Source organism: Anopheles coustani, chromosome 2 (genome assembly GCF_943734705.1).
Source record: "Anopheles coustani chromosome 2, idAnoCousDA_361_x.2, whole genome shotgun sequence".
Lineage (NCBI taxonomy): Eukaryota > Metazoa > Arthropoda > Insecta > Diptera > Culicidae > Anopheles > Anopheles coustani.
Window position 1 is genome coordinate 72,802,940 of NC_071289.1, and position 26,494 is coordinate 72,829,433.

At 45.5% G+C, this 26,494-nt stretch overlaps 2 protein-coding genes across 2 annotated transcripts in view; one reads left to right on the forward strand and one right to left on the reverse strand.

Moving 5' to 3' along the window:
• Positions 1-4,359: 4,359 nt before the first annotated feature.
• On the reverse strand, positions 4,360-5,276 carry LOC131263041 (U7 snRNA-associated Sm-like protein LSm11). The gene is made up of 2 exons (XM_058265172.1): positions 4,923-5,276; positions 4,360-4,854 (listed from the first exon to the last, which is right to left on the reverse strand). The coding sequence occupies exons 1-2, from the start codon at positions 5,224-5,226 to the stop codon at positions 4,376-4,378; spliced, it is 783 nt and encodes a 260-aa protein (XP_058121155.1). The 5' UTR covers positions 5,227-5,276; the 3' UTR covers positions 4,360-4,375.
• Positions 5,277-6,960: 1,684 nt separating this feature from the next.
• LOC131264977 (ecdysone-induced protein 74EF-like) overlaps positions 6,961-26,494 on the forward strand; it is a 29,533-nt gene continuing 9,999 nt past the window's right edge. The window contains exons 1-4 of the mRNA XM_058267238.1: positions 6,961-7,041; positions 7,120-7,293; positions 7,368-7,696; positions 7,772-7,908. Coding sequence (XP_058123221.1) covers positions 6,961-7,041; positions 7,120-7,293; positions 7,368-7,696; positions 7,772-7,908 — 721 coding nt within the window. The remainder of the gene's footprint in view (positions 7,042-7,119; positions 7,294-7,367; positions 7,697-7,771; positions 7,909-26,494) is intronic.

Consider the following 26,494-nt stretch of genomic DNA (forward strand, 5'->3'; position numbering starts at 1 on the left):
TCGGTGGAAGGAACTGTGGGGCGCGAAAAATGCCTCCCCCCGCTTGCAAGTCCCCTTCCCACCGCTTGCGGACCGAACCATTCAAGGTCCAATGTCACGGCGATTCATGAGCGTGTACGACGCGGCGAGTTCGTGTGGCTCAAAAACGAATGGTTGGCCATTTTCGAAGGTGTTCCATCGAATCGGCCGTACTTCGCACGGAGGAGTTGCGAGTTTCGTTGCGATTTGACAGTTTACGGTGGCCGGGAGTGGAGTGGAGAATTTATGGAGCAGAATACGGTTCTCCCTTCGACGGGGTTAGCCCGGGACAGCGATTCCCACCGTGACAAACGACCTGTCATAAGCCTACGGGGTCAGCGCGTGTGGCATACGGGTCGGGTAGAAAGAGATACATCCGTAGAAAACATTTGCATAACTTGGCAGACTGACACACGCGTCCCAGTGTGTAACGGGGGAGACGACAACCCATATGCCGGGGACACGCGGACCACTTTAGATAAGCGACTCTCTCGGTGTCCATGGCGATCGGTTTCTGCATAAATCAACCACCCAGTGGCGTCTCGATCCGGCGAGGGTCGATGGGTCGATTAGAATACTAATCGATCGAATTAAGAAAAAGGCACCAACGATGTAATTAACCGGTAACATTGTCGTAAGGCTGTACACCCTCGGGGAGGTTCACTGGCATCTCGCAGGCGCTCCCCGGATGACTGGAGCCGCTGGTCGGGAAAATCTAACGGTCCAGACTGGCTCTGTTTCGCTCCTTTTCTGTCTCCCGGTGCGGGTTCGCTCCCGGCTTCCGGAGTGATCGACTTTGCCCAGTTTTGCACCGCCTTATTGAGGCGTGTGCAGTAGACGCGGTGCGATCGATGGCGCGATCTGGAAATCGAAAGGACCGCAACGAATGACAGGAATGTTAATCATTTTGCTGCGGATTACATCAACGGTTGTCCGGTGGCCGGTTCGTGTATGGACGATGACGTTGGCCGCAGTTCGCACGGGAAGATACCCCGAGATGGGAGTGTTTACTCGCGGGCTAGAGAATGCGCGCTCGGTTGATAATTATTTCATTTATTTCAATTTATCGCTCGTGTGCACGGCACGAAGGAGCGGCCTCGCTAACGGAGATGAAGAGTGAAAGTCGTGCTGTTTCACCGTTGAAGAAAAGATGCTGAATGTTCGCTTCAACCAACGACATATTTTTCGAGGTATAGAACATCGGGGTACACTGGTTTTTTTCTTTTTTGAAATGCCAATATTATAGAATGTGGATTGTCGTATGTGTATCGTTTTCTTGCACAATTCGAAGAAACATGTTTCCAAGTGATTAGGACAAAGACTTAAAACTAATTATGACACACTAACAGATATGAAGATGATAAATCTTGATATATCTTGATAAATAAACTTTTTGATAATATTTCAGGAAATTACTAAATGGATCTCCAGCTATCACATTCAATCTAGTACATTTTCTTTTAGAGAACCATTACCTGCGATGTCACACAATTTATTCTATAGACATCTGTTTTTTTATGTAAAATTTTTACACCACTTGCTTTTTAAAATATATTACGAAATAATAGACCATTAGGTATTAAAAAAGGAGAAAAAATAATTATACTTTTCATATCGCACTACTTATGAGAACGCTTTTCATAACATTGAATCGCTTTATTGGCCCAATCATAAGGTTGTTCATAATAGTTCTTGAAGTGTTGAAACACCTTAAACAACAGCGTTTCTGATTATTAGTATTTTATTCATACTATCAAATTTTATATTTGAAACTGTAGAGTTATTGAAACTTACGTAGTAATTCCTAAGCAATAATTGATGTTGATGCAATTAAATTCCTCGCATCTTTTAAATTGAAGTGAACTGCAAAATTTATTTTTTATTTTAGAAAATTTGCAATTTTGCATGTTCGTTGGCCGGCTTACTAACGGTAAAAAACATCTTAGTGCCAGAAAAAAAACCTTTGAGACAATGTGCCAATCATTACTGTTCATAACGGAAACATTGTTTTTATCACATCGAAAGTTACGTTATGCGAGTGAAAATGATCATATCTTTGTCGCAAGGCTTTGCCTTTCTCGTACAGGAAGTTACACTTCATTTTCCATTCGATCCAACTGATGCAACTCCGTCCTGAAGTCATTGTCCTATGCTGCACTTTTCATTTGGCAGCGCTCTTTGCACTCACTCAATGCAGAAATTGTCCACAATCAAGCGGTTCGGCTGTCGACCGGCTCCGGCATAGAGCTTTCTAATGCCCCTCCGCTCCGTACGCTTTCCATTTTTTCCACCCGCTTCCCCACGAAAGATGCGAATCTGCAGTGCCGATGCTGTCTTGCGCTTATCTTTGACCATGTCTTCCAATGCAACAAACGACCCTCTTTTCTTTTCCAAGCAGCGCGCGCGAGCGCCTTTTATCCTATTATCTATGCTGCCGTTGTTGTATGGGCCGCGCGCGTTTTTTTGTAGTTGTTGTTTCTCATCCTACGATCATCCTCTCGCGTCACATCCGCTCATGCCGTTTCCGCGACGATGCCCGCAAAACGATGACACGCTCACAGTGGGACAGCAGTTTGTTGCACTCCGCTGAACCACGGCGAAGGAAGCGATGGGGGAACACATTATTCCCACCCCACCCCACACATCGTCATCGTCGGGAAGCATCATATAATGTGGCCAATAGCGGGGGGGGAGGTTTGGTATGGATGCACGGCGACGCAGAAGATCGTGATCAAAACAAAACCGGCGAAAGCGAAAGAGAAAAATGACCTTTTCGCCACCACCGGAGGAGGGTGGACGACGGCCCGGGTGGCGGTGTATGGTGCATGGGGGATGCATCGTTCCCTTACCGCGGCTTCCGGCACCGACATGCCGCCATATCCGAATACGGTTGGCGCGTAAATGATGCACCGCACGCAACGGCATCATCATCGTCGCGGACGGTTGCACCTGCAGTTGCACTTGCACATATGCACCGTTCCCTCTATACCGGTTGAGGATGTGCCAATAGACATACCTGTGCTTTAGTGAATGGCTGCAAACGGTCACACGGGGGGGATGGAAACCCGGCATGCTTTACGCTAACGGGAAATCACAAAACACCGCCGCATTACGGCAGTTGGAAAATCTAAACGTTGTTGCAGCATAGCGGAAAATACGCAGGGCAATGAACCAACCACTGTTGGACAATTTTCAGTGAAATCAAAAGTCTTTCTTTTTTTTACGCCTTATGACAACTCGAACATTTTGTTGAAAGCATTTATATATCCATCTGAATATGAGGTTAAGTAAAATTTAAAGTATTGAGGAATTCTAACTAATAAAATTAGATCTCACAGGTAAACCAGAAGACCACAATTTTATTCTTCATTTTGAATTTTAATTTTTAATCGACGTAGGCGGGGTATGGCTGATCAGCTTCAATCGGAATATTATATTTTCAATTATCACGTTATTCAATACAGACCGTTTAGTCAGCTTCGACCCAACCGCATTTGTTGCTTCACGACCTTTGCCATTATGCAAATGGATCCGCAAACTCCCATCTATCCATTCGGTAAAGTGCCCGTGTTGTAAACCGTGACCTTTGCTGGAAGGAAACTCCCATTCCGCTCGAATGCCAAAAATAGCTTCAAATACTGGTTTCGCGGACAAAATCACAAACCGAATAAAATTGAAAAAAAGAACTTCAAAAAGGTTACCAACCATCAGATGGTGTCTTAAATGACGGAAACACTCCGGTGGGAAGAGAGGGGAAAACACTGGTTTTCTACCGTCCAGTAGTTATCATAGTGGCGTCCACCGACCTCTACCAGATGTAATCGCATACCGTCTTCGCGTTAGACCGGGCCGGTGAGATTCACGACGAGGAAGCCAATGCACCGGTTCGGAGGATTGCAACACGCATTACGCGAGGCCGCTGGAGGGAAGTGGGCGCTTTCTTTCTTGCTCTTTCGGTGGAGGAGAGAGAAACAGCACCACCGTAGAGCTGACCGTAATGTTAAAAGTGAAAAGATTTCAACTTTCTCTCCTTCTATCTTGCTTTTATCTTTTCGCACTATTCGCGCAAAAACGGTCCGGATCGCTCCGGGGGTGGGCGAGAGCGTTGGGCTAGGAGGTAAAACATAACTGGGAAATGTACGATAGATTAACGTCGTCGTTGACGCAGGCGAGGGCAATAGACTTTCCGGTCTTGCGGCTTCGCCACTGCACTGCTGGCAAGAGTCATTGACAGTGAGTTCGTGGTAGACCCGGTACCGGATGTCCGCGGGGGTCGGATACTGGTGAAAGTGATTCTTAAGCTCCCGGTACGAACGCGAAGTCAAACGGTATGGGTTATCGTTTTGTACAGATCGATTTATTTTTTCAACTCACCGCTATCAGTCTTTTCCGGTTCCGGTGGTTCGGGGGTGACCAGAACCACCTGTTCACCGAGGATCAGGAGTTGTGGTACCTTGCGGGTACATATCACATACTTTTTACCATCACAACGTGCCTTACTCTGGGGCAAAACTATACCAAGCATACGCAGCCGTTCGGAACAGTCCTGCGCTGGCCCGATAGTTTCCGGTGCCAGTTTGTTCTCGGAATATCGATACTTTCGTCGGCGCCATGTTTCCGATACGTCACTGACGGCCATGTTCCAATGGTGGTCGAAGATTTCTATAAAACCCGAAATGTGCCCTCGAACACCTTTCTGTTTGCGGGTGTAGATGCGTACGCGTGTCCGCTTGTTCATCCATTCCTGTAGCTTTGCTAGGGGACCCTCATAGCCTTTTTCCAGTCGGAGGAATATATTTCTCTGGTGGCGTACCGGTCGTTGCACTTGAACAAGCCCTGAAAAGGAAGAGGTTCACGAGTGTTACAAACTTTTCTTCATGCCATCGTGGGCAAGAACTGCTTACCCTGCTCTGGTGCAAATCGCCTAATCGGTTGCGCGCTTGGTTCCGGCAGTTTTTTCTTCAATGTGTTGGCAGCTCGTATCTGTTTGATCCGTTGCTCGTCGTACGGATGATCAAAACCTCCAAGAATGTTCTGTCTCGATTCCAAAGATTGCACGTTGTCGTGCAGCTTCGCTTTTGCGACCGGCACCTTGATTTTGGTTGAATAAAGCGCTTTAAGGGGATTGAAACGCGTTCCACTGACGTCGAGTTCGGAGGAACTGTCCGAGCTGGAATGGATTTCACCATCGGAATCATTTTCACTCATAATACAACTTTAAAATACTATTTAACCAAGTGTTTTGCTCGTAGAACTTCGCGGAAATTGCTGGGCTTAAAAAATTTATAAACAAACAACATGTCAAAATTTGACAATTTTCAGCCAAGGTTTGTATAGCCAAGGTAACGATATAAAGTTAGTTTGAATCACGTGTTACAAAACCGTTACGAGTAATCTAATTAATGTCGCGGTTTCGCGCCCACCCTTCGTCTGGTGGAAAAGTAATGATGTAATTAACTTGCCACTCAAGATTGGGAAAGGGTTGAGACCAAAGTTCTTTCAACGCGTCGCTATTATTAGATTACAATCGCGAATGCGCTGGCGGCTATCGATTTCAATGCCAATGATCTGACAGAGACGAGTAGAAAGTGAAAGTTACATTGACATTTTCCCGCAGGAAAAGGGCTAGGTGAAGAATGCGACTAATTGAATTGTTTCTAATGCGTTCGATTGGCGTACTATGTTGCACCTTGAACGCCTTGGAGACGTACTCTGTCGAGCATTGAATCTCATTAACGGATGTTCTATGTGTGCTCGTTGGTGCTGAGCACTAACGAGTTTATGTCAGTAATACTGTGTTCAGACGAACAAATTTCGTTCTAAAAATAATTTTACCAAATTATTAGCCATTGTCCTAATGAATTTTCTTCATTTTTTTCTTCCACAGGAATATACACCGAACATACACTAACGGCCTATCATTGATCCCTCATCTGGCTTGCAAAACAAATACGAGCCCAGAAAATGTACCTCGAGCATTCATTTGATCCCAATCTTGCCAACAGTGTTTCGACGAATATAGATGGTACTTTTGCGAGATCGCCACCAACAAAATTAGCTGTGGACGACACGGCAAGGTTTGAAACGAATCAAAAGGGTCAACATAAACGACCCACCGGATTAAGTTACCAGCATCAAGAACCGCATGTTAGCACCAGCATACGTTAACCACGCTTATGAATCAAGTGAATCAGATCAAACTGTGATAAACAATATTTTCGTAGAATGTTTTTAAAGTTATTCGTCTGGCGATGACATCCTTTGCCACATGTCCACGCTAAATGAGTATCAACATATAAGGTAATACGTTTACATGCAACCTTAAGAATGGCAGTTTTGTGAAACGAAGTTTATTTTTTATTTTTTGAAAATTCCATCAGTGAAGTTTAAATCGGTTTCCACAGCTTTGCTTCTAGCAACCGTGTCTTCTACACCTCGGTTGGCAGCACATCTTTCTGCAGCAACCTTGGTCGATTGCCTTAAGTGAAACGGGAAATTAGAGGTCAAATTTTCAACGGGATCTATTCGACAGAGGTCACCGAAACGGTTAAGAGTGATTACTGCTATCGACCTCTAGCGTGGAGCTTTGAAAGCATTGTTTGTTACTGAACCGGTTCATTTAAAGCTCGTGACGGTTTGTGTCTTGAATTGCAAGCACAGTGCGGTTCGTGCCTTTACTAGTAGGTAGTTGCAACGAAGGTGTGCTACGGAGGTTAAGAAAAGGTGCCTTAAGCAAAGGTGTTCCTATGTGTTTGAAATTCAAAAAAAGCTGTTGCATAGATATAACGGTGGTTAATAGTGATCGCGCGGTTTGATCGTCGTAAAGTGAAGTTAAGTGATAGTTTAAGTAGTGATCGTTCGTCGTGTCAGTTCATTTTCCGTGGCACCGCAGATTCAACGCTGGCGTTAGCGAGTCTGCGGGGTGGCTCTGCCATCGTGGCAATGCCATTTATCGACGATGAGCTGCTGTGGTCCCCGGACAACGATGGACGGATGGTGGATCTGCAGGCGTGTCTGCAAACGGTACGTATGAGCCGGGAAACAATTTTGTTTTCGTTTTACGAATAAGGTTTTTCCACCCTTTTTCTCTTCCTCGCACAGGAGAGTAATCAAACGGCAAGCCAAACGGCGGAACTGGCAAACGGTGGCTGTGATTTGAACACGCTCGACGACCAGCTGGACAATGACTCGGATGAGCTGCTGCGGCAGCTGACGGAAAACTCGTTTGAGCTGGAACAGTTTTTCCAAGACTTTCCACCCACCGAAATCAAAGTCGTATGTTGCAACGCACACGTTTTCCCCTTAATGAACTATGAAAATAATCGTGTCGGGTTTACTTTCGTTCACAGGAGGAAAACAACAACGATCTGCAGCTGGACGAGGAAACGAGCGGCCAACTCTTCCTCCAGAGCTGCAATCAGTTCCTCTCGTCCGCTGCCGCCGCCGCCCAGCTCAGTGCCCTTTCCGGCGACCCGAACGAGTCCGACGGAAGTCTCAACCGACTCTGCTCGGGTGGAAACGATCAGCTGCTAGGCTCTAGCGGTCTCACTACCCAGCAGCTGCAAGAACAGTTGCTAATCGCACAGGCACAGGGTTTGCTGCAGCAGAATCGCTTTAACAATTCGCTGCTCGCCGAAAAACTCCTGCAGAACCACCATCAACAACAGCAGCAACAACAGCAGCTCCATCAGCAGCAACAACAGCAGCAGCAGCAGCTCCATCATCAACATGGCAATCTGAATGGCGTTACCAGCTTGGAGGCACTCGGAGTGTCATCCAACAACACCAACAACAATCACCACCATCCCCACAGCAACAACAACAATAGCAGTAGCAGTAGTAGCAGTAATGGTGGAAGGGCCAATAAGCCGCCCGATATCGTCATCAAAGGTAAGCACCGTTTGGTTCTTTAATGATGTTTCGGAAAGAAAATACTCCTGCACTCCAGAAGTAACTCAGTCCGACAGGAGGAAAGCACGTTCCTTTGCTTTGAATTGTTATTTCATTTTGAGTCGAACCACGTTCTATTTTAACCAAAAATCTTCAACGCCAATAGAAGAATGCGATAAGCATGAATGTGGTTTCCTCCCTGTTTGACAAAACTTTGATAATTTCACAAAACGACGTGAGTACTTTTTGCATATACACATTTTAAGTTAGTCTTGAATTGAATTTTACTTCTATATCTGAGCCATCTTACCAACCGAAATGGTACAAAATAAGAAGCATTTACAAGAAAAGCGATACCCAATGCTGTTACTTCCTCTGTTTGATGTAACGGTATATCATTTGGCAGTGTTTGACAAGCACAAGTTAGCAACATCTTTTATGCATTATGCGAAGTAGGCATTTACTGCAAAGTATGCATATCTATGTCCCGTTTTAACCTCACATTTCATACAATCCAAGGGAGAATTATTTAAAACTATTATAGAGTGTTCTTTGGAATTTACTTTTCACAACAAACCATACAAACCTATCATAAAAGCAAAACTCAACCAACGATTCTTATCAATCAATATTCCGAAAAATGACTAAAACTTCAAAAAAATAAAACAAATGGGTTCGATGGATACAGTCATGTGCAACATAAAGCAATACAGGTACGCCAAGCTCGACGCAGCACAATTCTTGCAGGAAGCCACGATTTGGAGTCGGTGAATGGTGCGCATTTTCCTGTGAACATTGCCACCCTTGCCGCCGGCTTCCTTGCATCCCCGTCACCCTGTCTTAGGGGATATAAATTTCGCATTTGGGTCGTCTCCGCTTCATTGCGGGTTAAATCGCCATTAGTCATTTGATTTTTTTTGTGTAACTACGCCATCAACACTAGTTCCTTGTTTCGTGGAGCGACTCATACCGCCCACCAACCCTCTCCCTACCCAGTCGGGTCGGTTTTGGGGCGGTCCAATTTCAGTGGGACTTTGCTGAGCCGCTTGCTATTTTTCATGCGCTTTACTGTTGTGCGCTTCCTCAATGCACCGGCAAACGGAACTGGCCCAACCCGTCCCAGACCGGTGGGCGATCGAATTTAAGCGGCCAAGGGCAGTGGCCGCGCACTTGTGCAAATGTTCCGATGCAGCAGGTTTGTTCCTGTCGGCGGGTTCTTCTTCTTTCGACCTGTAGGCTTGGGTGGCTCGCGACGCACAACGGTACGTGTCCGTGGTGTGTAGACAATTTAATGTTTTTTTTTTCTTTTTATTTCCGCATCCGATTGCGTCCAGCTTTGTTTTGCGGACTTATTTCTTGCTGGACTTGACATGGATCTTCTTGCATTTGCGGTTGTCTTAAGACGGTCCGGAGTTTTGTGTGCAGCTATGCCACTCCCATAGCGAAGACGATTGATTATTCTTTTTATTTTTGATGTTTGTTTTCCGACGGATTTGACAAGTAAACCCCGTCGATGGTCCCGAATTCCTTGAGTGTCCTTTTACGGTCAAGGCCCCTGGTGCAGATCGTCCGGGCGAAATAAAGCGCAAACCTTCGTGTCCGTTACGAAATCGGAAACGCCCGTTTGCATTCCAGGCACCACTTCCTTCCCTGTTCGTACCGTCCGACCGATGAGGGAGTTTTCTTTCCTTCAGTTGACAGACGACACTGGCCGCCGGGTCATCGTTCGCTTCCTGTTGACCGTAACGGCTTCTCAGGGAGGTACAGGTTCGATACTTGCGATGGGTTTGAAAGTTGTTACTGTGGACATTTCTGGATTTAAAATGGGAATTTTGTTTTTGCACTGATTGTTCAATTCAATGATCATCTTATAGTAACATTCACGTTAAACATTCCGGTGAATTTTGAAAATATCTCCATAATAGTTTGATGTATTGGCAGAAATACAGCAGAAAGTTATTTTATAACTATAAGCATTTGATAATCTTTTCAAATGTTTTCAATGACTCGCAGAGAACCTCATATGGTATGCTTAATTTGATTTAATGTAATATTAATGTGATTGAGGAAATTACGAGGAAACTCTTATTGAAAACATATGTGTTGTGTAAAATTGATCACAAACGGTAAGATAAGGTACGCACTCTTGCCGTTATTTTTAGTGTTCATCAAAGTATTTAGAGAAAATAGTCTTTTTTACCAGTTTTACCTAAATCCTTCCACCACGAAGCGAAATGTATTTCGAAAGCCAAACTTCATGCAATTGGTCGGCTTCAACCGTTCAGCGACTCCACGATCGCACGTTAATTGGATCGTCAGCTCGATCTTGCCGAAATTCGGTGGCTAGTCGAAAATTACCACCCCATTACCAACATCCCAAAATTGGTCGGCCCTTTCCGTGGCTTCCGTCGGTTTCCGCGAACTGAGACGGCTTCTTTTTTTATACAATCGAACAATCGGTCAAGAGTTCGCGTTCATCTCGGAGCGTGTTATGTAAGCGAAGCTTTTTCTCGTTCCCAAATCAATGCCGACGGATGCTTCTACTACTGCACGCTGTGGAGAATGTTGACGCAAGGCGAGGGCAAAAAGACACCCCTCGAAAGGCCAGAAAGGAAGCGGTTAAAACACGCTATGTAAGATTCGTTTGGCGTGTTTTGAAAAATGTGTGTCACGATAATGAATTTGTCCCGTGCTGCAGCTTGTGCCGAACATTTTCTTTTGCTTTCTTTTCTAATCTTCTCGTGCTGTCGTCTGTTTTGCTTCCACTTTGTCACCGAACGCGATCGTTTCCGTTGTCGTATCGTTGATATTGATAATTGGGACGGGGTTGTTTCTTTTCTCAAAACTAAAAAGCGGGAGTGAACCTCCGATTCGTTTTGGAACAATTTGTTTCCATCCCATTACACTCCCGATGGTACGATCATATCTTTGCCTTTCTCGCGTGATCTATTACTCTCCCTCTCGGAGAGGCGGAAGAACCGAAAGAAATCGAAAGTAACAAAACTTAAACCGAAGGCTCGAGCTACATGTACCACATGTGTCAGTCCCTGTGGAAGGAGGGAAGGAACATGAGGACAGGCTTGTGTGCGGGAGGAAAGTGAAAAATTAACCATGACATTTTACGATTGCTGATGTTCCTTTTCTTTGGCTCTAACTTGTTCGGGTCGGGTTGTTGTGTTTGCCTCGTGAAGCCAAAACCACCGTGTGCGATTTGTTTGGTTTGCAATTTTTCAGTGTCCTTTTACGGATGTTGGTTAAGCTGGTGTTGATTTTGGGCGTTCTCCTGCTTCGAGGTGGAGGTTATTTTTTTTTTCTTGCCAGAGTTCCTTACGCTTGTCTAACGGGAACATGCACGACGTCGATCGCGATGAAATATGATCCACGGTGATCGATCGACCGAGGAACCGCAGCACGAAAGTGCGTTGTTTTGACAATTGGCCCCGTTTTGAAGCGTTAAGCGTTTGGTGTTTCTTGGATCGCGGGTTTTCTAGAGAAAAATAAAAAAACCCGCTAACGGATGAGAGAAATATTGGAATCTAACGCTCGTGTTCGTTGCCCAATTTTTTGCTGCTCGCAGCACGATCTCCTGCCCGGGATCATTAGCGATTTTTGCACTGGACCATGTCACCCGTGCCACCCGTTCCTTCCGCCACCTTGGGCACCCTTCCCGGTGTCGTGGTTGCATAACTGAGGGTTGGGTTTTTTTATTCTTCTCCGGGGTGTGAAAGAGACGTCGGTTGTCCTCCAGTTGGTTCGGTTCAAAGACCCACCGAAAATGTGCACACGCAGCACTTGGCGTTGGCCAGGAGGGCCTTTCGTTTGAAAATTACACTTCGCCCATACAAGGACTCTGTCGTGATCGTTAACCACGGCGAAGATCATCATCTGCCCAACGGTTGACTGAGGTGAATGGTAAAAGGAATCGATTCGATTGGCGATATGGAATGAGGATTTCAAAATTAAAAGAACCACACCGAGATTGGCTCGGGATGGGACCTTCTCCTCCGAGGCGCCATCTTCGTGTAGTACAAGAAACAACAGAAACTAATGAAATATTTCTTTGCACATCGACGCGGGACGATTCAAGCGCTAACCGCTATTAGGAGGAGTTTGTGACAATCTCCAGCAGCAGAGCCTTCAATAGCTTCATGTCGATTGCGCATCATCGCGCCACATGCTTTTTACCTCCCGCTACCTCCCTCCCACCCACTCCCCGGCGGGGATGCAAAAGGGCGCGAAATGGCTTTTCAAATTCCTCAATCAAGCTGGGCTTTCAGACCCACGGGAGGCGTTAACGTCGTGCCGGTATCGCCGTCGGAATGTGTTTGCAATAATTGGGGTCAACGTTTTATGTCTCCCGCGGGGTCACCTTTCGGGGTCCGCCGGATGATGTCATCATCATGTTGGATGTTCTGCGCAAGTGCCCAGTTTTCATGCGAAGGGTCTGAGGGTCTGAGCCGGGGGCAAATGAAACCTTGCGGTCGTGCCATTTGCAGCGTTATTTGCAACGTATCCTCGAAAAAGGATGAAGAAGGGCTTATTAACAGTTGCGGCTTAGAAGAGATCATGAAATTGTTTTGGTTTCCACGGTTTTGCCGTGGCTTATGATCTCGATGCTACCAAGAATGTGTATCCATTGTTGATGGAGATGCTCACATAGCCAATACAACATGATAAAACTTTTACAAATGGCTGGAAATCAATCTATCTGAAGTTCGTTCATGTCAAAAATAATCGTTAAATTAGAACAATACTGTGGGGTTTCAAACTTTTCAAACAGAACTTATTATCTATGGCAGAATTTTAACAAAAATGAAACAAACAACTTTAACAAAAAAAAGGAACAATAAAAAAACGAGAAACTTTCCATTGTTAGAAACAAGCCCTGTCTCTTGAATAGTAATGTAAAATAGAGACTCAAATGAGTTGGAGAAAACGAACGTGACTTGGTCCATTGCAAATCAAAAGATAATGTTATATGAACACATTTATGTTGTCAGAGTAGTCGTAACAATGTAATATAACGATTGCCTTAAAAAAATTGACAAATTTTTATCAGCGATACGCAAAAAGTTAACCAAGCTAATGAAGTTAATTTTATTGTAAAGTTACATCTTGTTAGTACTTTAAAAAATATACTGACTCTGAAACCCTGACTAAGACAGCAAAATGTATATCAATCTAATAGGGCTATTTATGAACTCTACGTCATCCACACATATGGTCATAAGGATGTAAAAAGGTAGGGGACATTGTTATTGGAATCCAAAACGCTTCCTCCATTACGCAATCCTTCCCTTCTCTTTCGTTTGCTCTCCGGGATCCAACTTCCTACCGAAAGGTGACATTTGGCGCTTTCGGAAGTTCAAACCACGGAGAAGGGTCGAGAAAAGGCCCCACTGCTTCGTTCGTGGCACTTTGTCTCGTGAGATCCACACGACTATTACCCTGCCCCTCCATTTTCCTCGCCAGCAACGGTAACGACTACCTCAACCGGCAGCAGCCACCGCCGTCCAGTAAGACGGTCTCGACTGGGTCATGGCTAACCGGCTGAGCGGATATTTTTATTTTCATCGCCTCCTTTTCCATCGCCCGCCTCGGCGCAGTTTTACCCTTCCTTCCGCCACCGGATCTACTAGCCCCTTTTATCGGTCCGAGAAGGTGACTTTCTTCGGGCCACGACGCGACGGATGCTGCCGTCCGAAAACCGGATTGCAATCCGTTTGAGCCCACAGCCTGGCGCAAGAGTTCGGCGAGAGAGACTTCGACGACGGACAGGACGACAGCGCAACGTCTAGGCCTCCGGTCTGGCCCGGGTGGACAGGTTGATCGCTCCACGACGTTTACGCTCGTCAACCGGTTTTTTGGGATCGCGACGGCGAGATGGAGTCATTTCCGATTAATTAACAAACCTACCTACCCCCTTAACGTTGACTAGCGGCCAACCGGGGACGCCTTGTCCGAAAAGGAGTGCAATACCGGGCCAGTCGATTCGCCGCCGGATCGATTAACCGTGATCGGTATCGATGATCTAATCGAGCGAACGATATCCTACGCTAAATGGTTCCTTATGCATACGTTTATCTTGTGCACTGACATCTGGTGCGTATGAAATTGGCATTTGCATTTTCCGTGAGGCAATTTGTCAGACGCGGGGAGTTTGTGAACCAAGAACTTTCCGTTGACAATCAAGCAAGCTTTGAAAAAGCTAGCACCTGGTTCAAGTAAAGTAAGCGTAATATTATGAAATAAGAAACGATTTAAATCAGTGTCCAAATAAGATTGGTTATGTTTGCCAAGTTTGATCGTGGAATTGGAACGAATATTTTTTTTGTATTATTCAATATTCATTGCTGATGCTTGGAATGATGCCTTGCCATCATTTAAAGGGTAGGAATCATTAGAAGTTTATAGTGTTCAATGTTACTGGAAGTGTGTAGTGTTATCTATCCACCCTAAAATATTTTCAACCTTGTAAACAACAGTTGGAGACTCTTTTTAAAATTATTATGCTTTTTTTTAAATTATGATCAGGTTTTATATGAAACAACATTGATTTGTTTTAAGGTAATATTAGAAGTACTGATTTATTATCATTTACAATTCAAATACTTCAACTACTGAAGATCAAGTGGTATAGATATTGAATTAATTCGGAACTGTTCCGAACAAATGAGCACAACCCACATCCATCTTCCTTGGGTAATTACTCACTCAAAAACATCTACAAACACTCGGCGATCCCTGGCATGACGAAGCGATCCATCTGAAATTAATCCGGTACAATTAACTCATTCGCCCAACTCACTGGCATAATGATCTCCTTGGCTTCCGCTCGCCATACCTTCGGTGCTAGCCACGGCCTAATATAATTTCCCGAAACAGGCCGCTGTTCTGCGCCGCCAACTTCTTTCGTTGACACGAGCGCTGGTAGCTTGCGCAGGGACTGGGCAGCTAACTGGACCGCACACGTATCAAGTTTCGTCTCCGTCAACAAACCGAACGCGCGCACGGGGTTAACGCTGATTTATTCCGCCAAACCGAGAGGGTGGCCGGTCAATTGGCACAAATTAACCGCAACTGACTGGAGATGAAATTTTAATGGAAAATCATAATTGATCGCGTGTGCAGCCGGCCAACTCGCGTGCACGGGGTGTGCGAGGATACGTTAGGTTTCTTTCCTACCTAGTCCTCTGTACTGTCTTAGGGAAGTCGGGTCACACTCTTTTCCACAAGCTGAGTTATTGCGTGGATGAGAATATTTTCCTCCAACGTGTTCTGTGTGGGAGGGCAACAGGAATTCGACATATTTCACCCCCGCATACCTCTGTAAGTCTATGATCCCCGGGAAGACCTGCACCTGGGAAGCCGTTGTGAGGAATTCGTCGATGTTTGCTTCAGCCGCTGACCGGTGAAGTCATGTTGCATTTCGAATTGATTTGTTGGAGTTGCGGTGTCGAATAAGGTTGTCGTACCTGGAGGGCACTGGATGTAGTTCACTGCGGGGGTTGTATTTTTTTGGTTCATGTTTTTTCTTTCTCTCTCTCTCTGTCTTGAGGATAGAGGAAATTTTCGTCTCATCGAGTTGCGCACAGTTATGTAAATGGAGCTCCTCGAGAGCGCTGTGCACGGTGGACGTTTAACTTCCCATGCGACATGCTGTTAACCGCTTTCCGTCACCAGCATTCGTATCACTTCCAGCGAACCCCCATTCGGAGGAAGAAGAAAAAAAGTGATTGTAGAACTCCGCGAGCGTTCGCGAAAGGGTGCGTTCTAAATACCACGCGTGTGTCCATTTGGCGTTTGGGCCGATTCTACGATCAACTCCGGCACGCACTTCACCAGATGGCAGCACTGCAAAACACTGAGGGTTAGATCCAGCACAAAGTTCTAGCCGTTTCGTGTGAGCGCGCAGACCCGGTCCAGTCCGTTTCGTTGTCAGCCGTCGTCGGTTTCCCCCGTAAAGGTCACGTATCCTTTTAGCTTTGGCAACTTTGCCCTACTTCTCCGGCGCTGCAGGTTAAGCCTGCCGGGCCTGGGTCACTACTATCGAGATGTTGAACTTATTTTTGTGCTTCATTTTTCTCATCCACGCGGGGGGCCTTTCGGGGGGGAGAGCCTTTGCTCGAGATGGGAGTGATAGTGAAGCTCACCGTGCCTGTCCTGATGGTAATTGGAATCTCGTTTCAGCTTTTTTTTTGCTTCGCTTGGATTTGTTTGTTTACTCGGTGGCAGGTTGAGGTCGGAGAGGAAAAACACCCGTTTCTCGATTACCGAACGGTCGGTTTTGTTTTAGGCCCCGCGCGGAGGAAGGTTAAATTAAGTCAAACGTTACCATTTTGCAACGAATGGCTAGTGAAGGGACGTCAAATTCCTGATATATTTAATATAGACATTTTAAGCTGGTAGACGTTATTAAAAATTTGGGGAACGATTTGAATAGGTGTTCTATAGAATTAATTTGTTATTTTTGTTTTTATATGGTTTGATAAACTAAATCATTTTGATTCCGATTGTTGTAGTGAAGAACTCAATTAAAGAAAATGAGTTGTACTTATTTTATGTTCTTTCAATCAGCCTGGAATCATTCTAGCATTTAGGCAATATTTGTGCAAGTCATTTTAAGTTTCAATGTAAGTTTTTACATTTGAATTTGATTGAACAACCATCTGATTTGCAATAAGACAAAACAAATGAATTTTGCGTATAAATAGTCGATTGATTTTGCTTAAGTATCTTCTTGGCGTAACGACCTCTTGGTCATGCCTGCCCGTTAGGAGCTTACGAGACTTGTTTCCCTGTTGTACGTGGATAGTCAGTCCTCTCGTACAGGGGAGGGTCCGGTGTCGGTTGGGATTCGAACCCACGCCGTCGATTTGGTGAGCCTCGGCGGCGCTCATGGGCCGATTTGCTAACCGGCGCTACCGCTCGGCTGTCGCGGACCCCCTGCTTAAGTAATTTCATGTTAATTACATGTTTGTTTGTTAAAAAATTTGATAGATTGATATAAGCCTTCGATATCGAGATAAAACCAATTTCTATCCGTTCTGTGTATGATTTCGGTAATTGAGTTTGTTTCGTAAACCTACAAAATAGAAAATAGTAGAGTTAGAAAATTGAAAACGCATTCCATGAACCATCCATTTTCACGTCCAAAACTTTGGTTCCTTTGGTAAAAGTGGTTTTTATTTCGCTGTTGTAACATAATAATGCCCGAAAATAGATCGACTGGTGTCACTTTCGTTTCCCATCATCCGAATGAGAATGCCTTGTTTTCCAGTGTCTCAGGCTTCACTCTCGTCGAATGCCCGTTGTCCCAAAAACAGACAACATGAACGTATCTTTGGGTGGAAAACGAGGGAACGTCATAAAATGGCGGAAAAACTACCTCCGTTGCAGCGAAGCGCATCGAGCGCTGCTCTCATCGTTGTCTGAAACCGATTCGATCTCCTAGCGCCAAGTAAAAAGAACAAGGTGAAAATAAAAGGATACCATCCGGAGGAAAAATTGATGCGCCGTGCTCATGATAACAACACAAACCCACCCCGAACGATGGGCGAAAATCCCGCCGGCAGCCGATTCGGACCGCAGGAAATGGGAAGAAGGCGATGCCAAGCGCCAACCCGTGCACATGACCCCGAAGGACAACTTCAGTGCGGTCCGCCGGATCGAGGTCGATGGAAAGATAGTGAAAGTCTAGTCTCGTCCGGATCGTCCTCGCGGTTTCCCGTGGACGGAAGGGGCAAAATTGAAAATTGTCATGCAATCATCGTCTGGCGTCCTGTCTTCTGGGCGGATTCTTTTTGCCGCAGTGTTGGGTGTCACACTGTCATGTTTTTTGCCCATCAGGAGGAGGACGACGATCGTCTCCGAGGCTTGGGTCATAGCAAACGGCACAGACAGTCTGGCCAGACTCATTCAGAACCATCCGGTTGATTCGGTGGTGCACCGGAAAATGCGCATGCATGCGATGGTGGAAAACGCCATTGCCATCCTCCGAGCCGCTCGTCGTCGCCACGTTTTCTTCCTTCTGGGACAATATGCTCCACACGCACGGGTTTCGGTTGGCGCAATGCAACTCGCATGCAAAATGCGACCCGCCGGGAACGATAAAAAAACCCAAGTTTTCCTCGCAAAAGGCGCAGTTGGGAGGAAGCATAAATTCCCGCTTTGCTGCCTCACGTGCCACGATAAAAAAGGGAAATGCAAATAGTTCCCCTAATGGGTGAAGAAAGGAAAAATAAAAAAGTAAGTTCCTCGCCGTAGGGCATTATGCAAATTATGAACCAGCTCCGGGTGAAAATATCCGAGATCAATATTATCTCCGTTCGATCATTGTTCGGGATGGCAAGAATCTTGGGATTGGATATTTCCCAGCGCTAGATAAACCAAAATTTAGAGACTGGAACGGAACGGAGAGTTATGCCAAAATCCAAAATCATATGCATTTCTTCGTGCACGGGCGGAAAGGGATGGAAATTCTCCGACAAAAAAAAAAGAAAAAGGTTAACTGCCCTTTGGGAAGAAAATTACTCGCTCAAACATCGCACCGCGTCTCGTGCTCGGAAAGGCGACCGCCCAGACGATATTTAGCGCTGGAAGTAGAATAATGACAAGAAGCAGACGAAAGCAATAAACTTTATGATCCACTACCGTGCCACGGGGCGAGGCAGCCCGCGGTAAACCGACCTCCCGAGCGCACCCGTGGCGGGAAAACCTGCTACCGAAAATTGGGCCACAATGACGAAGATGACGCGGCGAAGAAATTTCCGTCCGCAAACGGCATGCGATGGTTGAAAAAGAAAAGAAAAAGTCGGTGGCATTCGTCGCCCGGGAAAACCGGAGAAAATGCATCGGGACCAAAAAAAACCCAGAACAAAACGAAAAAAAGGAAAATCATCAGGGACCAAAACCAGGAGAACGATTTGGGAGCAAGTAGTTGGGCATCCGCTTTTCCGAAAGGGGGAAAACGATGATGCAAAGAACAGAATGAATCGACCGATGCACAACCGGAGTCTGAGTGGCGAATGTTTTGGGTTTCATGGGGCCGAGCGGTCGGGTTGTTCGTTTTTCCTTATCTTCTTCTGCCCCTACGGTTGCTGACACCATTTTCCCGGGATTTCCCGGGGACCGATCAGCGTGCGAGAAGTCTGGGCAGCGACATTTCCATCGTCAGCGTCAGCACGACCGTGCACGGGTGAGTGTCAGTGCCAATGCCATTGTCGTGGTCTTGATTTTGGCGTCAATTGTGCAGACGGCGTGGAAAAGGCGGGCAGCTGAAGCAAAATGCCAAAGGGAAGCCAAATGGAACTCAAATTCGAGAAATTGTGGGTGACGCTCGCGTGTCCAGACAGAGGGACCGCAAAATAGTTGGACGCAATCGAAGCAGAACGGAGCTGCGATAGGCGACTAGAATGTTGCGAAGCTGTCCACTTCTTTCCCCCAAAACCCGCTGGTATCTAATATTTTCCCGTTTTTGAAGCGCTGCCGGGAAAAGGGATGCAAGGCTGCTGCTGAATCGATGGCATTCTGGCGGTTTAATGACCATTGCTTTGCAGCGTCATTTAGCCCACCGGGCACTTGGGTTTTACGACAATCCGTTGACATGGCACTGGGCCGGATTTCCTTCCGCTCACCTCATTTCCATCCCTCCAGACATAGCTCATATTGTGCTCGGAGTGAGGGTAAACCAACCGGACTGATGGTTTGTGGAAACGGTGATTTGAAGTGATTTTTGTTTGTTACAGATTCCTCGGAAACATCTCCCCAAGCACATCCGGTGATTTTATACAAACATTCTCTGTTTTCTGCTTCGACCCGGACAACTTTCCCTACAAACTACGTTCATTTCGGTGGTGGAAAGCCCGTATGGTGCCACTTTAAAATTTTACTACCATCTCTTATCCTTTCAAAAACGCAGTAACAACTCGTCTCTGGGGACGGATTGTGTGGTCCTCTAGCTGAAAAAGGTTGGACTCTGGGATCAGTTTTACGATCGGTTTGTTCTCTTGCAGGACATCGGACATCGATATGAATATTAACTAGCATCAGTGTTGGGTGACACATATACGAAACGAGAATAACAATTGTGTTGTATATTAAAGAATGATAGGGAAATTTTTTGAACTGATGTCAGTTAAATATTGATAATACCAGCATGGTATATCTATGATTTATTTACAATCTAAAAATACATTGAGCAAAACATATTTATATTTGACTTTCTGATTGGACTGTACGTTTTTTAACTAGATTGTAGTCGGTTTTACTACCAAGGGAATATTTTCATAAAAATTCTGATTCCTTGCTAAAATGAAACTTTGAAAAACATTGTTGACGAGCCGTTCTAACCGTTTCTAGTTGTATTTCTATATCTGAGAACAATCAAGTGTGATACTAGATGTTGTTGATGTAGCACTAAAGTTGGATGCTTGTATGGTTATCATTCGATCTATAAATGTTGTGACTCTGTGGCTTGATTTTTAAAGGATCCAATTTCAAGTGTAATTTCGGAAAAGTCCCTTCCACAAGGATGTAAAATGCCTCGTGTGTAAATGGTTTTATATATGACTGGGATCGAGTAACTTTATAAAGCCCCATATACAACAAATCCCCACTTGTCGGAATTAGCCAGAAACCGCCCTTGTCTCATTGATTGATTGATGGACATTCGAAAATCCATCAGGTCCGCCATGATCGCCAGTGGAGCCACTTGTTTCCAACGGGCAACTAAATAAAATCCACACTTCCCATGAGCATGCATTCCGAGTTTACGATCCAAGTAAACGATGCTCAAAATGTGCACGAACTTTGTGTGCTGCGGGCACCGAGAAGCATAAAGTAGCTCGTACGTGTACGTGAACATTTGAAGACGCTACAAAAGATGACAAAAGTGAGTGCGGTGCAACCATGGCGAGAATGGTGGCAGATACACACACATACTGCCCGTCTCGTCATCATAACTTGGAATCGAATTTTTATCATCACTCAGTGCCCCGTTGAAACTTCACGTATCCATCGGAAAACCCGAGGATGCCGCCAGGGAAGGTGCCTCGGGGCGGGACATCCTTATTTTTATCGCCACGTGAAAAGCGTAGATAGAATCGAGGGTAGCCGAAAGAGCCGAGGGCGGGTGAAGGAACTCTCGCAAGAAGCAAGTGCAAGTCAACACAATGTCCCGACGCCATCGTCAGCGTAATCGGCGTAGCCATAAAGTTCGTCCCGGCTGCTTCCGAACGTTCCACCTTGTGTGTGTGTGTGTGTGTATGTGTATGGGAGAAGTTAACTTGCCGAGCTTTCTTCCGGCCTCCAGCAGCTTGAAGGTATGTCTAGCTTCTTATTTTACTTTATAACTTCATCAGTCGCCCGTATCGGTATATGCAACAGAGGCTCATGGTTTTCCAAAGGAACTGGCGTATGTGTGGTGGATCCCACGCCCACTCCGTTTCGGATATCCTTGCCGGTCACGACTGACTGATTTATCGATGCCGGGTTACTCGTAACTGGCCTCCAAGGGTGGCGCGGACAAAACGGAAACCGAAGGACCGAGCGAGTGGATAAAATTTCATATCATCTGCAACATCATCATTTTGTCCATCCGTCAAACTTTCGGTCGTGATTGAAGCGTACGCTGACGACGGCTGAGGTAGGGTTCGTGTGGAGTGTGGATTTTTCGATCGCCACTCAACCCAATTCACAACCCAAGCCGTCAATCAGTTTCTCGTCAGGCGGCTCCCGAGCTCCTGGAAACGAGAAAGTTGTGGGAAAATAAATCACACACTAGTCCATTGACTGGCCACCAACACCACTACAGGGCGGGATGTGGAAGGACTTGCGTTCTTTTATTTTTCTCCCGACTCATCAAATTGTTTGTCTGGATGAAGCGCGCGCGACCAAGAAGGATCAAATGGTCACGTTTTTCCCGTTCCTTTCGGCGAGCGAGAACCGACCCCCCACCATTGCGATTGAGCTGTTATGTGTGATGGATCATCCCACCAAATCGCACCTCGACGGGAAAACGGGACTGCCAGTGTATAACAAATTTACTTTCCTAACCTTCCGTAGCGATTCTGAAGCGAACGAATCAAAGCGAATCTAACGTCATCCAATTAGTAAAACACTAACTCACCGCCGGTCATCGGGTTCGCTTCCCTTTTTCTTTGCGGGATTCAGTTTGGAGGAAAATTACTGGGAACCGCTTCTAAATCATCGACCGGCGAAGTGGCCAGTGAATGAAATTTGATTAACTTTAGCCTCGGACGAAAATGAAGCGAGCCCGGTATCTCGTCTGGAAGCGAGCACGGGAAGTTGGACGCAAAGGTAGCTAAAGGATAAGCGGAAGATAACAGGAGCATCTACCAAGCATAATGCTTAACATCATCCGTTTGGCGAAACGTGGAAAACATACTACAAAAAGTTGCTCGTTGTATTGAGATGGAAAACGGGGGGAGAAAAAATGGTAATCATTATGATGAAAAAAGAGAATTCCCACATAGCAGTAAACCAATATCTCTTTTCAACGGGAGCTTCGGTGGATGCAGGTATTGAAAACATCTACCTTCCATCCCCAGGATACGCCATGGAAAAAACTGTTGGGGAAAGTTAACCGGGAAAAATCTCATTTCCCGAAAGCACATGCACCAGATAGAAACTTTTGCCTTTTCTAAATCAGCCTCGAAGGGAAGATTTTAGCATTTACGTGGGGGAATACGACGAGAAGAAGGGAGTGTGTTTGTTAAAATCCAATGTGGAGAAAATCAAAAACCAAAAACCCCAAGCTTGTTATGTTCTCTAAATAACATACAACATACCGGAGGAAAGTTTGTGTTGTGGTTGCTGTTGTTTCGTCAAGCTTTTCCTATTCTTGTTTTCATCACAACGGATCGGAAAAAATGTGTTACGCATTTGTCGTATTTTTAAACTTATATAATTTGGAAATTTTGTGGAATATTTTGACAACTATATTATAGTTGATATGTGTTCAGTTAGATCAAACACAGGTACGAAAAGCACCACTACAAAATAATCTGCAATTTTCGTGTAAAAATAACCATGTGTTAATGATTGAATTTTTATGTGCTTTGAAAATGTTTTTGATTGTTTCAAGTAATTGTTACCTGAAACTGTAATGCCTTTCCTAACAGATCTTAAGAGCATTTTTTACAAATTTAAATACCAATTTATAAACTTAGAAAAGAGATTTTATGTAAAGAAACATTTCTATGCTCAAATGTTTTCTTTAACTATAATCATACTGAATTGATAAAATAAACCTTTGTCTTTCATTCCACTTCTTCTTCTTCTTCTTCTTGGCGTAACGACCTCTTGGTCATGCCTGCCCGTTAAGGGCTTACGAGACTTGTTTCCCTGTTGTACGTGGATAGTCAGTCCTCTCGTACAGGGGGAGGGTCCGGTCTCGGTTGGGATTCGAACCCACGCCGTCGAGGTGGTGAGCCCCGGCGCTCATGGGTCGATTTTCTAACCGGCGCTACCGCTCGGCTGTCGCGGACCCCCAACCATTCCACTTTCATTCAGCCCATTTTCGATTGATTTTAAAGAGTTCGTGAACGAGAGATTTATTTGTACGAATGATGTTACGAGAATCTCAAGAAACAAGTGTTGTTGGTAGCCTGTTAGCAACCGTGGTCCCTTTCGTGACGGAACCAAGCACTTCGGATGAACCAACTCACATTGACAAACAAAATGCAATTGTTCAAGTGTTTTTTGGTTCTTTTTCAACCCAAAAGAATCCCCTTTAGAATCATAAATTGTACCAATGCATCACTGCATTAACATCCTTTTTCCCGGGTGGTGTTTTCCCGACGTGTTGGATGCAGAGTGTTGGACGAAAAGCGAGTTCACGCTAGGGTACTGCGACTCTGCGACTTCCTTGGAAACCCAGTTCCCGGTTTTCCACTCACTTCGTCCTCGAAAGGGCAAGTGAAAGTTCTTTTCTTTAAGCAACACGATGGTGCTCCATTTTTTTTAAGTCTTGGTCGTCTTTTTTCCACTGCTTTTCGGCCAGGACGTGAACAAGCTCGACTCGACTGAACCTAAGGATGCTCCCGTTCGGGTATAAATCAACCCGACGAAACAAGTGCACCTCTGGGCGATTAGGAAAAGTGTAGAAGTTGAGTTGAGAGAGGTTTGTTCACGTCGTCTTCCTCTTCCCATCCCAAGACGAACATGATTTTTATACATCTTTACAAGGATCTTTCGCTGAGCATGTGGTTTACAGTAAGTTTGTTTTGCTTTGCCGTCTGCTTACTTTAAAACCTTGTTGGTTCGTTTGTGCTGTGAAGTAATTTACTGCGCTTCCATTCCGGCGGCCATCGATCTTTCCGTGCATTCAGGAGTTAATGAACCGCATTCGCAATGGTCGCCCAAGGAAATCAATGCTTGTTGCGAGGAGGGTGCTTTTAGCGCGCAAATGAATTATTTTTATGTGATAACTCTATAAATTTGGGATGACTTCTGCACGGAGGGAACTTTTCACTTAATGCGAGCTAAGGAATTGCAGATCTCTTGTCAGTTTGTTTTTTGCACGGTTTGCAACTGCACCTCGAGGCTCCTTTTTCGTTCTGTATTTGTGGTGTAACATTTCACCGACTCCCTTGGCGCTCTCGGTTTTGCTTTTCACCGAGCCCACGTAATCCTTCCATCCTCGAGCCATTTCTCATGCCCAACAAATCCCTGTGTGACTCGGTTTCGGCCCGAAAAGGAAAGCGAAAGCCCTGCTAATTTATTGCCCTCTATCGCCAACGGCAGAGACACTGGCGGACTTTTTGCCACCGGCCGAGACAGAAGGGGCCGAGTCCCGAGGGTGAGCCAGGTCAGTCCTGGATCCAGCCGGCACAACAAGTGCCATTTGAACTCGTTGAATCCCCTCGGACGCTCGAGTAGGCGTCGAAGAAGTGGGCGCGAACCGGTCGTGAGCGGTATCGGATCGTTTGTCGCACGGCCAATGCGTAATGCGTCGTAAGTTGTAGCGTTAGACGGAGGGCGCCAGGACGCGTCCGTACCGTGACTTTAAAGAAAAGGTACAACGTAGTTGAAGCTGGACCGTGTCGAACGGTTAACCCGTGGTCCCGTAAACCGGCCCGGGCCATAAATGGACAATCACGATCGGCGGGAGCGGCGCCGGGAACTACGGGCGTACGCGCATGTCATCGGTTATGTTCCAGCACCGGGGTCGGCGGGGAAAACCGCTGAACTTTCCGGCCCGCGGTGTCGAAGGTGCCGCATTACGTCGGTTCGCAGGCAGCTGGGGCGTTGTTCCACCTGCGATCGTCAACACGTGATAGCGGCCTGACTTTGCGCCAACGCAACACCCGTCCCGTACTCGCCCGACGATTCATCCTGCGACCGCATCTGGGGCGGGCGTACACCTGGCCTAAAGACCCTCCGTGCTGACCTCCGCTGGTCACTTTGTAGCGGGCGGGTTCGCCTTATCGGACGGGCAGCAACCCATTCGGCCCGACTCGGGTGGTTACACTGTCATAAATGGGTAAAAATGACATTTAAATTAAAGCCTCCCTTGCGGTGAGCGGGCGACGCGGGACTCGTGGTCACGCCGGCAGAGGCAGAGCACAGGCGGAGTGCCACGGATTTCCCCCGGAGTGGGTTGAAGGTTGGTTAGCTACATTGACAAATTCATTGCGATTACGCGAATTACTTACCGAGTCCAAGCTCGTTTGGCGTGAGATTTTCTATCCAACTCCTCCAGCTCGATGTGAACGGACGTTGGGTTGAAAGTGCGATGGAAGCGTGAATTGGGTTGATTTTTCATAAATCGTGAAATGCAACATGATACCTTTAATGAAGCACTTAATAAGCTCACTTTATAATGCACTTTTCTGCAGTGTCTTGTTTGGATGGGATCGAGTTACTTTTAGTTCGAAATGATTCAATCTTAATATGCCTTGCCCGCCTTTGGTTGGAATGACATTCGGTTCACAATTGTGGAATAGTTTTATGAGTTGACAATTTAAAAAAAAACAGTACAGTAATTTTACAGTTAGGGTTTAATATGTTCCCATGAAACATTTGTGAAATAGAAGATAACAAGAATATTAAAGGGTAAAGATAAAAGTAAAGAATTTATATTTTTGTTGTCCTCTCAACTTTTCTTTAATGGCTTTTTTACGAAAAAGATGTTTGTATCAATTAAGAATTTGTAAATATGATAAAATAACTGCTTTTGTTCGAAATACTTTTTGTGTCGTAAAATGAACTAAGGAAAATTAAATTGGCTTAAACCTGTAATTGAAAATATTTGAGTATACCATATTTGCACTGTTTTAACATCTTGTAAATATAATTTTCTTTCGTTGTCACACGCGAGTCATGTAGATCAAAAATTCTTCGATTGAATTGTTTTGTACCCAGAACTTTCGTAAAATGATTCAACTAACTTCTTTTATCGTAAAATCAATCCTTCCTTTCCCAATGTTAAACGAGTGACATCTTATGTTAAAGTATTCTCCATTCTCGGCAGTAAACGTGAACCCAATGTCGGTGCAATGCACTCAATTCTGAACGATTCTTTGTTCTTCTTAGCAAATGGCCGGCTATAATCTAGGTTAGT

Excerpts from the sequence above, each read along its gene's own strand:
- LOC131263041 (XM_058265172.1), bottom strand. The coding sequence starts at position 5,226 with ATGAGTGAAAATGATTCCGATGGTGAAATCCATTCCAGCTCGGACAGT. Across the intron at positions 4,855-4,922 it reads GCGATTTGCACCAGAGCAGG|GGCTTGTTCAAGTGCAACGA; the intron begins GTAAGCAGTTCT and ends CTTCCTTTTCAG.